At 40.7% G+C, this 12982-nt stretch overlaps 1 protein-coding gene across 13 annotated transcripts in view; it reads left to right on the forward strand.

Moving 5' to 3' along the window:
* The window catches only part of LOC110973566 (RNA-binding motif, single-stranded-interacting protein 1-like), a 134735-nt gene that overhangs the window by 78468 nt on the left and 43285 nt on the right, over positions 1-12982 (forward strand). The window contains exon 1 of one of the 13 annotated variants that reach the window (XM_087148046.1): positions 10098-11003. The exons of 11 other annotated variants lie outside the window; for them this stretch is intronic. In XM_087148046.1, the coding sequence (XP_087004172.1) occupies positions 10923-11003 (81 nt within the window). In that variant the 5' untranslated portion in view covers positions 10098-10922. Of the gene's footprint in view, positions 1-10097; positions 11004-12982 lie in introns of those variants that run through there. One more of the 13 variants, XM_087148052.1, reaches the window with a different exon arrangement.

A 12982-nucleotide genomic window follows, 5' to 3' on the forward strand; every position in this document is an offset into this window, starting at 1 on the left:
ATTGGGTTCATGTACTAAATGCTATCATGATGGAATGTTTAAACTACATGATAAAATGCACACTGTTATCTTTATGTCATATCTGGTTGTCTGTTACTGAGTTACTACAATTTAAATATTTTTAGGAGTGGAAAAGGTCCAACTTGTATTTATGAAATCTCAGGATAAAAAGGCGAATGTTGGTGACCTTATGAAGATTCATCTTGATTACATGTATTTTAACACTCGGGAGAAATGTCTTTGGAGACTTTTAGTAAGAGTTGCTGCCTTTTCTTTTTTAAAGTGTATTCAGACTAAACAAGTGGAATAATTGTGTTAAATACAATTCATTTTGTGTGTGTGGTTGCCATAGGTAGTGTACTCGTTGTTACCTTCAGTAGCCCAAACTATAGCCCAAAGAATCCAATTTAAAACCAACCAATGGTATCAGTGCTGCCAGTCAAGTGCGTTTTGTCATTTATTCCACCTGCCCCTTTAAAGTTGCTACATACTGGTTTCCCCGCCCCCACACCTTAGCGTGTGGCATATCCTGGTAGGGATTAATAGGTTCCGCTGTGGATCAACCTGGTACCTTGGTCAGTAGTTGGTCCACTCCAACCCTATGCCTGCCCCTCTGTGCCTCACCCAGTGCTTTCACTAAGCATGCTGAGTGCTTTCACTGTTTGACTCGGAACTTTTTAGTTTCCTCCTTAGTTTGATATGAGGGAAGTCCATCCTTCCCTGAGTTTCCTCTCCTTCCTCCCCCCCCCTTCGTTGTCAGGCCAAGGTCAGCGCAATCCCCCCAGGAGCCAGGACCTGGCTTCCTAATCCACTTAGGGATTAGCTGAGAAATCCCAGGCGGGAGATTGATTGCTTCCTATCTTTCCTGACAAGGTTGAAGGGGAGGATGAAGGAACTGCCATGTGGATGTGATGACGAACCCTTGCTTGCAATCCCACTGACACAAACCTAACTGTCATGTCAACATTCCACACAACACACACTGAGACATGCAAACGGGGAAAGTATGCGCTGGTCATGTATTAAAGTGATTCAGGCCGTTGTGATCAAGTATATTATGACATTGATCCGTAGGCTGTTAGTTATGCATTGTGAGTTTTAACTTTCAAAAAAGATGCAGTGCAAGGTTAAGTGTACAAATGTTCTCTTTGTTCTGCATTTGTTGATCATTTCGGAGGCATACTGGAAAACCTATATTTGTAGAAGGTCCCCGGATTGAACGTCTGTAGGCTGACATAATCAGACGGTATATACACATTACTCCTGGAACATGTGGGAAATGGTTTTGGTGATCTTGTTTCTCTTCCTGCTAAAGTGTTTCAGTTATTCTTGATTTTAAAAAAATGAAAACTTTGTGAGAAAGTGCCACATTAGAGTATGAAAAGGGGGAACCTAAGTGATTAATTGTGCCCCACGGACCAGTGATCAAGGGATTATTTGGGCCACTGTCAATCATTAATCAGAGTAATCTCTCAGATCTGCTCAGGGACCATCTCCAAATCCTCCCTGTCAAGAAAAGTAGGTGTCATTTGAAATGGAACACTTCCTACTGTTTGCCTTTTCATTTTGGAAAAGCAGTTACAAGGTCACATATTTTATTTTTTTAGACTTTGCTTGAATTTGTAGTCTAAAATGGTTCCCAGGACTGTTTCAAAATAAAAGATGGGGCTCATCAGACTTTCGTTTTTTTCAAATTTGATTTACCTGTTTTATTTGTTTTTGAATGCATCAAATGATGAAATTAAGAGGTCTAGATCATACTAATTTGAAACTTAAACTATCTTGAAAGCTGCTTGTATATGTGAGTAGAGATCCCTGCACCACGGAGGATCAATTCAACCCTTGTGATCACTCTGTCTGCCTGGATTTTTCTCAGCAGTTTTCACTCAGACTTCATTTACAACAGTTTTTAAGCGCTTAGCAACCGTGGTGAAAAGTGCCAGTGTCATTTATGTGCTTAGCAACTGTAGCTAACAGTGCCCCACCCTTAATTATGCCACTCTATGCTTTCAGTTTCGGTTTCAACTTCCTAGATGCCCACCTATCCTGTACCCTGCCCTCTAGTGTCGATTAGCAGCCTGCATCACTCTATAGAATGACTCACAAGCTAGAGGTCTGTTTGATGAATTCTTTACAGGTTAAGGGGTTCATTTCATGGTAATATTACTAATAAGCTGGCAAAGTACTGCAAATAGGCCACCAGCCGAAAGGTTATTGCGCAATCACTGCTTTGCAACCATCTTCTACCCTACAGATATTTAAAGGCTACATGTAATTCTGCCACCTACACATTGTCTACATCAATTGTAATGCCCTCTGAAACATCACAAAGCTGCAAATTTCAGCAAAGTTTTTTTTTTTACAATTAAAGGTGAAATATTTATTGAGATGAAATGTGTTGAACACATTAGAGATTTGTGCACATAGCAAGTGGCAAATGAATGGGGATCTTAGCCGGCATATGCATGATACAGGCAGCCTGTCTCCTAATAAACTTGGATGACTTGTTCTTTGATATCTTCCATGGTAACCTAAGGAAGAGTACCAGTTTCCCCCTCCCTAATCCACCAAATTCTACAGTTCGCTTGAAGTGAATGTCCTCAATCTTGCAAAATGTTGGACTATAATTTGGGCTGAAGTAACAAAAGTTGCTAAATTAGGCATGTTATTTCAATCTCATCTTTGCAATTGTACAGTGAAGTTTTCTATTCAGCGCTGGCCACAAATAGGATCTGTCACAATGACAGAAGTTCTTTGTCACCTGTAAAGAGAGAAAGTAATGGCAAGCCCGCAAATTGATCGCACCAAGTTTGCTATTCATTGCATTCAATCTCATTGCAAAAATTCTCTAAGGAATTCATTTGGCATTAAAAATTGATATGCCTCAATTCCTTCTGCAGAAAAAAAAGAACACCTCTCTTGTTTTGATGTCTGGCTTTCTGTCTGGTTATCTGAATACCTTGGAGAGTGCACTCTACTGTATGTGAAATTTAAAATCTACTGTACTTTGAGGGAACAGTTTTAAAACCTTTTGGATTTTCTATTTCGTAATATCTATTCTTGAGTTTTAGAAAATGGTACTTTATTTCTCTATTGAACATTATAAGGAGTCCTTAATCTTGAGATTTAATACTCGAGAGAAACAACTCAGCCAAATTTATTCATGTAGCTTAACAAGCTTCTAACACGCCAGGCAGCAGATTTGCTCCCAGCACCCGGAACAGTGTCAAAATATTCACAGCTGGTTAATGTAAAACTACTAGTCCTTTGATACAAATCGCCTCCAAAAAACCACAGGGTTCCAGGGCTGAAGGGGGAAAAAAAATCCATAAGTAAACATGTAGCGTATTCAGATACAAATCTAGTGCTTAGATTAATAGACAGCAGCGCGCTAATTTCCTCTATGCTTCAACCATTGATTTTTGGCGAACCCCCCTCGCCAGTCCACGTTCTTCTCCATTCACATATGAAGGCACTGCATATGTGCCGCGATGACTCGCAGATCAATATGCAGTACACTTAGGTCTCCCGTTCCGTACGCTTGGCCAGACGACTTTTTTTCTCCTCCCCCCTCCGTGTTTGTTGGCAGGAAAAGTGCAGGTGATGCATTACAGAATCAGTTTTTAGATCCTTCTCATGTGCAGTACCAGCCATGCTTTGTTTTTCTCTCTCTTGGGCTTTTAGTTGATAATTAGAACTATTTCTTTTTTTTCCATAGCATTTCATCTACACAGAGTTTCATCATTTTTAATCAAATCAGTGTCGCGAAAGAATGGTGGCCCGTTGAAATCAAGTGATTATTTTACTGATTTCAGCACCTGGATGGGTTTACTCCTATCCATGTTGAAGGCTGAGCATTTGCAAATATCTGCATCCGCTTGATGCAGTGTCTGCCGAGGGCGCTTTACCAGAATTCATTGGTTGACATGGCTGGTCAAACGGTTTGCATCAGAGTAAATGGTTACCTGGGAAAAATGTCACGCATCAAATATAGTTGAATCTTTTGAATGTTCAGTTTAATGTCAACCAATCAGGATGCTAGCCAGTATTGAGTGGTACCCAAAGACAAATACATTAACATGTTACCGTTTTCTATGTGAGTTGGTCTCAGGCCGTAACAGAGCAGAGGCCATGGAGTACGGCTACAATGTTTAAGTGGCCACAAGAGCTTTTCTATTGACCAGAATATTCTAGTAGTAATTTGGTGGCCAAATCAGTCCTGTTTTGAAGTGATAGCCAAATTACGTAGTCTTGAGTTTGGAAAGAAGTGGCCAGCGATACTGGGCTCGTATGTATTGCACACAGGCCACCAGACCACAGATTGATGGCCTAATAACGTTCAGGTGGCCCACAGCCATCTCTCATTGTTTCCCCACACTAATAAAAGCTGGAGCAACTGTCTGCATCTTAGCCAAGGATAACATCTATTACCATGGCAATGACATCTTGTGCTGATAAGGCATCATCCCAGCTGCTGCATCCCCGGAGACAGAGAACCTCATCAGACAAGGCCGAATGACAGGAAATCTTGTTTAATGAGTTCGATAACTTTTATTTTTTAGATGTCAGAGATTTTTCCTAAGAGTAAGAAAAATACTGTGATTGCACAAAATGCCCAAATGGATGAACTCTGGCTCAATTCAGGTATGCAAATTATTTTGGGAATTATTCTGGCTTAACATCTGTCTACAGAAAAAGTATGTCAAGATACTGTGAAGAAAAAAATGGTACATGTAAGAGATACTTTTTAACTGGCCCCCCTCTTGTGCTAGAACAAAATTTTAGTCTTGGGTGACCAGCGCGTTTTCCTTTGGGTACTGTAAAGTAATTATTTGCCCTGTTGATGGAGTGTTCCATCTCACTACAGACTTCAGTGCCATTTCTGGTGTATATACGGGGTTGCTGCTTGTTTTGTTAGTCTTCATTCAAGTTTTCATTCACGTTAGAAAGTAGTATGCTCTTAAAGATTCCAAATTTTGCTTTTAGCAGAGGTTTGGGTTAAGCCACCGATGCTTTTCTGGGTAAAATAAGCTCTGTATGCCTTAGTTAGCTGTGGTTATTCCAGAAATCAGCCAATCACACTGCAAGGAAGGACAAATAAGAACCAGTGAAATCTCAGAAGCTGTCAGGTAGTTGTCTGTTCCTGTTACGGAGGTCAGATTGCCATTCCAGATGCCCCCTGCCATCTTTTGCAGTTGATCAAATTCCCAGTACCCCTCAGAAGGACATCAGGTTGAGGTTTGGCCAGACAGGTTTTTCCCCTTTTTATTTTACTCTAATATTTTGGTAGAACTTTTCATTTGATCTGAAATGTGATTATTTCAAGTGTGTCAAATTTCAAGATCCCGTAATACAGTGAGAGAACATAACATAATGTTCTCAAAAAATACTGAGTGCATAAAGAGCAGGGGGCTGTCGTACCTTTCTGTCAGGTGGCCGTTGAATTACACCACAGCCTTCTGAAACTGACTTGGTCTTTTCTCGCCGCTGATCATGCATTTTTAAACGTCTTCAGGATTGTCTTGGAACATGTACACTTCCTCTGGATCAGTTTCCAGTTACTGATTAATCTTGGTGTGACATCGCAGAGATCTATTTCTGATTATCTGGAGTATCGGGATTCTTCTGATTTTTTCTTGTTTTCCGTGTTCATTAATTTTTTTTTGGTATCAAGTTACAATTTTATATTTAGTTTCTCTTATTTGAATATTCTTTGGAGCATAAATAATACTGAATTTCCCACTGACTTTTTCATGTAATACACATTTTTAAAGTGTGGCAGAATTTTTTTTGGAAAAACACTTGTAATGTATTGATACCTGTAATTCTGTTTTTCTTGCTTATGTTTTTTTTTAGAAATTACATTTAGTTTACCACTATCATTAGGTTTGTATGTGAAGGAGGCTGTATGTCTACAAAGGATTTTTCCCCAAAAGTCCATGTAAAAGAAAATTTATTTTTGTAGTGATTTCATTTGTCATTTTTTCTACAAGGTAGCCTTTCTGTACATGCACACATTCTAACCTGGAATAGATTTTCTAAGTTCTTCCTATTCCTGGAAAGTCGTCCTTAGGATGTTCCGGAGTTGCGGTTATCAGCACTTCAGGCATGTCCAACATCATTTCTGGAAGTGTTTCATCAATTCTTTTCCCTAGTGTGTGTTGCCCAGAAACGGCTGGAGTGAAGTCACGCCCCAAGCAGGCAACCGGCAATCTGAGTAATCCCAATAACAGTGGTATGCACTGCAGACAGATTTAGGAAAATTCTCTGAAAGGTTCATTTGGTACCTAACTCCATGAATGACTCACATATAAACATGTCTACAGTTAATTTAAATCCTGACTTTCCTTTGGATTTGGAATTCCAGATATTAATCCTGTCTTTGAAACCCAAAAAGAAAAAAAAATGAGCTAAAGAACTTTTTCCTTGACAGTTGACGTTCAGCAAATGAGGTCCGTCAACAAACATATGCAACTGCAAATTCTGAGGTTTGTTGAAATGTTTTTGTTGGGTCTCTTCATAGTTGTGCTTTTTAGATGATTACACCATAGTGCTTAGAGATCAAAGCTTTGGCATGGATGCCTAACCTTTGTTATGGACATGCTGCAGACATGGCAAGTACTATTGACGTTTCTTAATATGACAAAACAAGGTTTGTTGTTTGTTCAAGAGTCGCTCGTTTCAAGAACCATCCTGAAAACCCCCGATTTCCTCTGCTGTGCTCTGGTCCACTTTTTTTGGCCCTTGTCATTTCTAAAAGGCAACAAACCCATTCCCTTCCTAATATGCTATACTTGCTGGGGAATTCTGAGGAATCCTTCTATTGGCCTCCTGGTGGAAATCTCCAGGATCTGGGAAGTCAAGGGTAACATTTGAAAAAAGTCATGAAGGTAAAAATGCACACTGATTTCAGTCTTCATTTTACAGATCTTTTCACATTGTGAAAGTTTTAACGAGCTTTACATATAACATGCTCAAATCAGCTCTTTTGAGGCCACCCTGGTCCCCAAACAGTATTAAAAGCTTATAAGTTATCTGCGTCTTTTCTAAGTCCTTAAATCACAGCTATTCATTGCTTGTTAGCCTGCGGCTGGCATGCTTTGCTAAAGATCCACTTTTGTTCTCCCCTCCCCCACTCATTCCCAAGGAGCGGGGGGGGGCCCTCTTGTCTTCAGGACTCACAAAAAAAAAAGGGTTTGTTTGAGAGATTCTGAAGCCTTCTCTCTCTTGTGTCCAACAAAGCCATTGAGTTCCCTCACCGTTGAATAAAAGGACCCAAGAAGGAAGGATCTCGTCCTTGGATGCACTTACTAAACAGAACCAGAGAACAGGTTACCCTCTCTCTGTTAGTATGATGGGGCTACTGTTTTGTCCAGAGCAAAGTCACTTTTGAAGTGGCTGCTGAGTTACTTGTTTTTTTTTCTCTCCTTTGGAGGAGAGAGAACTGATTTGGCCCAGTGAATGGGGCACAGGAGACCAGAGGATTAAGGGGGCCAGGGAACTGTGCAGCCTCTTTTCACTAAACCTCTGCGGTTTTTCTTCTTTCTTTTTTTCTTTCGTGGGGTTTGAATGAAAGAATTGTGAGCATTCCAGCATGGTCTTTGATTCCACTGGTATGCAGCGTAAGGGTGGCATGGACTATGCGAATGCCATGGATAGGGGTTGTTCATCCTGCCGATTTCTCCATCCTTGTTGGCCAAGTTTAGGAAACTCACAGTGTGGTAGGGTTTATTGAGTAGAGGTCTTTCCACTACAAAAAAAAAACAAACCCAGCTTGTCTTCACGATTGTGAATATGTTGTACTGGAACATTAGCCTCTTGTGATTAAAATCAAGTACGAGGTGAGGGCCTATTTGAAGAGCTGTTCAAGGTGATAGTCTACACATAGTAACGAAATTAACAAGGGCGTGAAAATGGAACAATATTACTTTCAGTTGACAAATGTGATAACATGATAACAGGTCCCCAAGAGCATTGTTTGCAGCCTGTGTGTTTCATTGTCAGGAAGTCAGGCTTTGTGACCCCCCCCCCCCGAGAAAAATGTTAAAAAGAATTTTAATCATTTGGCTTTTTGCTGCCTTAAGCAAGTTTAAGTTTCATATACCTTACTACTGCTAGCAGGTAGGAATGTTGAAATGTCAGAAGAATATTATCGTTACTAACGCTATGCTGAATACTTTGAGGATCTCCCTTCATCTCTCAATCTCAGTGCTGCTTGTTCATGATTCAAAAGCTTGGCAAGAGCCCCTGACATATCTCTGGTTCTTTGTGAACATGTCAAATTCCATTCCAAAGGACAGCGTAAATCTGGTGATATTAGTCTCTCCTTGCTCAGAAAGTTGAGCGCAATCACTTGAAGGAGGTCACTCGGAAAGAGATAATTACATCCATGTTTGACACTCCACATGGGGGTTGCAAATGATTTACATAACACGTTAGATCCTGTGACTTCAAAATAATGTAACTTGAGCAAGGTATAATATAGTCCAGGTCCAAGTATTGCACCAGTTTGCAGTAACAGCAAAAGGTCATGTGAGTTAATCCTGTAACCAATCAGTGATTTCCTTAGAAGAAGAACAATCGTAGACTTGTCATACATGGAAGGAACATTGTGAATGGTCAGTTATGTCAGTGGAATAGACACTGAGAATTTGACCAATGGGCTTTGGTCTAAAAGATTTGAAAACTCACCAGAAAACAAACTTCAGAATATGTCTAATGCCCATTGGAAAACTCACTAGTAGCAAAGTTTGCAGTGTAAAACTTTAATTAGTCATGTGCAGACCTTTGCAGCGTGAGTTATCCAATGGTATGGTTCCATTCTGAATGGCCTAGTCCACATCTCAACCAATGGCAACTCCCATAATCAATCCCCAGAATAGTCTGACCAATCAGCAATTAGAATCTATGAGTGAGGTATCACAGAAATGCCTCCCCTCCCAATGGTAGACATGATGGCATTCTTGGGGTGCCCCAGGGTCAAGAATGCTTGGTGGAGAAAGTGGGAGTGTCCTGTTATTTTCAGAAACTATCAAATAGAAAAAGACCAAGGAATGTTTGATTATGACTTCAAGGTTTATAGCCATCTTTTGTTGAAAGACTGTGTCTTTTTGTAGAGGAATTGTTTGGGGTTTTCCAGTCCTTTAACCTGAGTGTGTTGTTGGCGTTCTTAGAATCAAACTTCCATTTATCATAGTATTTTTCCAGATTTTAAGGTCATTTATTCCACTTGACCATTCACTCACTTGGCTGGGTGAACTATTTCAGTGGTTTCCATGGTAACCTGAACATAACAGAACTGACGGACCTACCATTTGAATTATTGAGCAGTTTGGGGGTAAAGATTATATTAAACACACTTTGAACCTCGAGTTGCAGTTCTTGGATTCTTTTTGGGGGTCTCAACATTACAAGACTGACAAAAAAATTATTGAAAAAAGGAAACATTCTCAGTGTCCATTGAGATATTGATTAATGTTCTATTATCCGACCAAATGCTTCACATACTTACCCACAGCATGAATGATTGCACCATGTGTTCTGAATCCCTTCTGAATATGACATACCTGGCCTGTGCCAGTTACATCAAGATTCCAGCTAAGTAAGAGATCTTGTTTCTGATGGACCAGAAACTGAAAAATGTAGGTCTCTATTCAAAATGATACTGTACTCATGTTTAGTGCAAGTTCCTAAATCAGTCACTTTGTTGGGAAAAGGTTCCATAGAAATTAGAAGTTATTGTTGTTAGATCTTGTTCCTTTTCTGACGTTGGAGAATAATGCTTTTTTTCCCTATCCTTCATTTGTTTCTTTCAACCCCTTCCATGTTACACTCCCAATTTCTCCCCGGTTTAAGCCTAGCGGAATTGTTCCCTCGGCTAGGCCAGTTGTTCATCAAAATTGAATTTGATTACGATGATATCAACACAGGCATTCAGAGCGCATGTCATGATTATATCGCTGTAGCCACATCCCTGCATTATGCAGCCAATGTTAGCCAACCACTGAGGCAATTAGTCAATGCCTGTGTATATGGTGAGTCTCTGTCACCCACTCCTGTGTGTGGGGACAATATCCAGTGTACATGTACTGCACAGCTGTACTGCAGAACCACACCGCACAGTGACTTAAGTTGTCATTAGTGTCAAACCCACAGCTCCATGCAAGGCTGCATTCAGTGCGTGGCATAGCTGGCATACCAGAGCATCTTGTGTTTATTGTGTGAGCTGGGCACACACACACACACACAGACCTGTCCATTCAAGTGGCACCCACTTGCACCCTTCTTGCGCACATAGCTCAGGGGCGTTTACCAACAAGACCCATTGGCCCTGCTGTGGCACCATTGCAGTGCTGGCCCATCCCACTTTGGCCTTTATGTTCACAGCTTACTGGAGGACAGGCTGAAACTTTCTTCCTTGGACCAGTACCGCAGAACCAGGCCTCGTTGCCATTCAGTGTATTGTGTGACACATCCTGCAAGTGGTGTGGTCTTTTTTTGAAGTTACACCAGGACAACACAAGAGGCATCGGAGTTGAATGAATTCACCGGTAGTGACTGGACGAATAAGAGATTGTGGATTTCTGTGATCTGGGGGACAAGTGGTTATAATGTGTTGCTCTTTAAACTGAATGTACTTCAGCTTTGCACACACCGAAGCGGGCAGAATTGACTAGCCCTGCGCGTTGAGCAAACTGCTGGTCAGTGGTATTGCGTGGAACTGCACAACCTGGACACCATTCATCTCTCCCTGTCAGCAGTTAAAGGCAGGTGTGCCTCTTAGAGTGACTAGAGAGTCATACATACATCCAGCACAGGAGCCTGTGGAGTTATACGATCAGTGGAAACTGAGGTGTTGATCAGCTGTTTCAACACTTGGTCCAAGTCAACGCTTTGCGGATACGCTAAGAAATTTGTTTACCATGAAGACCAGCGGACAGCCTACCTACGTGTTACCGGGATATAACAGCAATCCCCACGGACAGACCGTCTTTGTCTATCATGTATGATTCTTTATTTTATTTTGTTCTTCTCTATCAAATGTCCTGGTTTTTGTGATAGTTCTTTGCTTTTTATGTTTGATTAAATTTGGTCACTGGACATGCTTGGTAACAGACCCCTCGTGAGTGTTGAGATTATGTGGACTTGGTCGTATTGAGGGGAGGAAAAGAGAGGAAGTAGTAAAAGAGCGTTCTGAGAGCCACACAATTTTCAACTTTTGAAGGGAATTTTTCCCTCGGTGGCCCACTTTCCTTACTTTAATTCAAATGTACCCCAATTAACCGGTAACATCTCCGGAACTGAAACAAAATTGACATGATTTGAAATAGGAAGAAGGTGTCTTTTGCATGAGGAATTGATGCAAATTACATGCACTGCAAATCTGTACTTTGTTCTTGAACTCAGCAGATATTTTGTCATTGTGCATACCAAAAATCAAAATACTAGTACATCCTATGTGTCATGGCCAAACGCATTTGTTATTAATATCTGCCGACTTCCTCTACAGTTTTCCCATTGTTATGTTGCTGCCTGAAGTGGTCTGTTTTTGACATCTAACTTTATGAAAAAAATTGACGTTGTGTTCTTTCCATTGCATCAGATTCGTAGAGTTGACACATTGAATCTACATGTAGCTCTGAAAACTGATCTATCTTTTGAGCTTTATTTGTTTGGAATTGTAGAATTCATTTATTGGATTACTTTGGGAGCTCTGTTAGTCTTCTCTGTGTATCTTAATAAGCATGAAGATTTTTTGAAGCAATGTGCACAAGTAATATTCTGGCAATGTACAGTATGCATAATTCTAACCTACATGTACAAACTGCTCAGCATATGTCATCAGACATAACATCAACTAGCCAATAATTATTTCTTCTTGAAACTAAAGCCATCTAAACAACTAAACCGCCCATTCAAATTCATTCAAATATGCATTTTTCCCGTGCTCTCGGGTTACTGTTCAACCGTCACTGTTTAACTTGAAAGAATTCTATTTTCTAGTGCTGTTGACACAGTTGCTATCAGTTCACTGTATCATTATGCGCACATTATTTCCATGTCTACTCCAGATGGCTGTAAACCCTATATGGAATTTGAAAGAGTATCACCATACATCCAGACCTAAACCCATCAAATGATCTATTTTTGTACCAGTCTGACTGTACAGTATCTATCATGCTGAAGATCATCGATATCTGTGGGGGTAATTTGTCAATAACCACAGCCCATCTGCCAGTTGATTATGCGAGCCCGGTGATTAAAAAATCGTCAATATTCTAGACATCTTAACCCAGATGGCTTGGGTGTTTTCTCCCCCAGTGGGAGGTTGGTGTAATCCTAGAGCTGTGGTATAATTAATGAGATGGTCTTGCCAAGCTGGGAGGAGGCTGTGGGTCTTCGTATCCATGGAGAAGTTGACCATCAGAAGGCACTGTATCTCTTGCTATGAGGTATTCATTTACTGGGCAGTTCGTGTGAGAGAGCTGTTCACGTGGACGTTTTTCACCAGGACTGACTGTATGACTGAGTGAGTTCCATTTGAGGACAGCTTCTCATGGAACCCCTTCTTGATTCCTCTCGAGTTTCTTGAGTAACTTTTCTTCTCAAACTTTCCCTCCGTTGTCTGTACTTAAAGTTCAAAGTAGGTTTTGGTGTCAGCTCTTTGTTATTGGGAAATGAACCGTAATCTTTCTCTTTTAATGCCAAATCCTTGCCCGAGTTATGTGTCGCCCTCGCAGGATGATGTAGCGCCTTCGCCAGAGTTGCCTTACTGAAGTATGAAATTAAGGCATGCCCCAAGGAGAGAGAGAGAAAAACCGAATTATCCTTCGCAACCACGGTATAAGTTATCTTCCTCAGTGAGTGGACATGAACCGTGAAATTAAACATAGCACGTTCTATCCTAATTCATGACTTGGAAGTCAAGGTGTTTGCCACTTTGAATGACACATCAAAAATTGTAGCAACTTGTTATGGAGGG

Source organism: Acanthaster planci, linkage group LG17, assembly GCF_054643075.1.
Source record: "Acanthaster planci isolate LZ-2023a linkage group LG17, COTS_SCS, whole genome shotgun sequence".
NCBI lineage: Eukaryota > Metazoa > Echinodermata > Asteroidea > Valvatida > Acanthasteridae > Acanthaster > Acanthaster planci.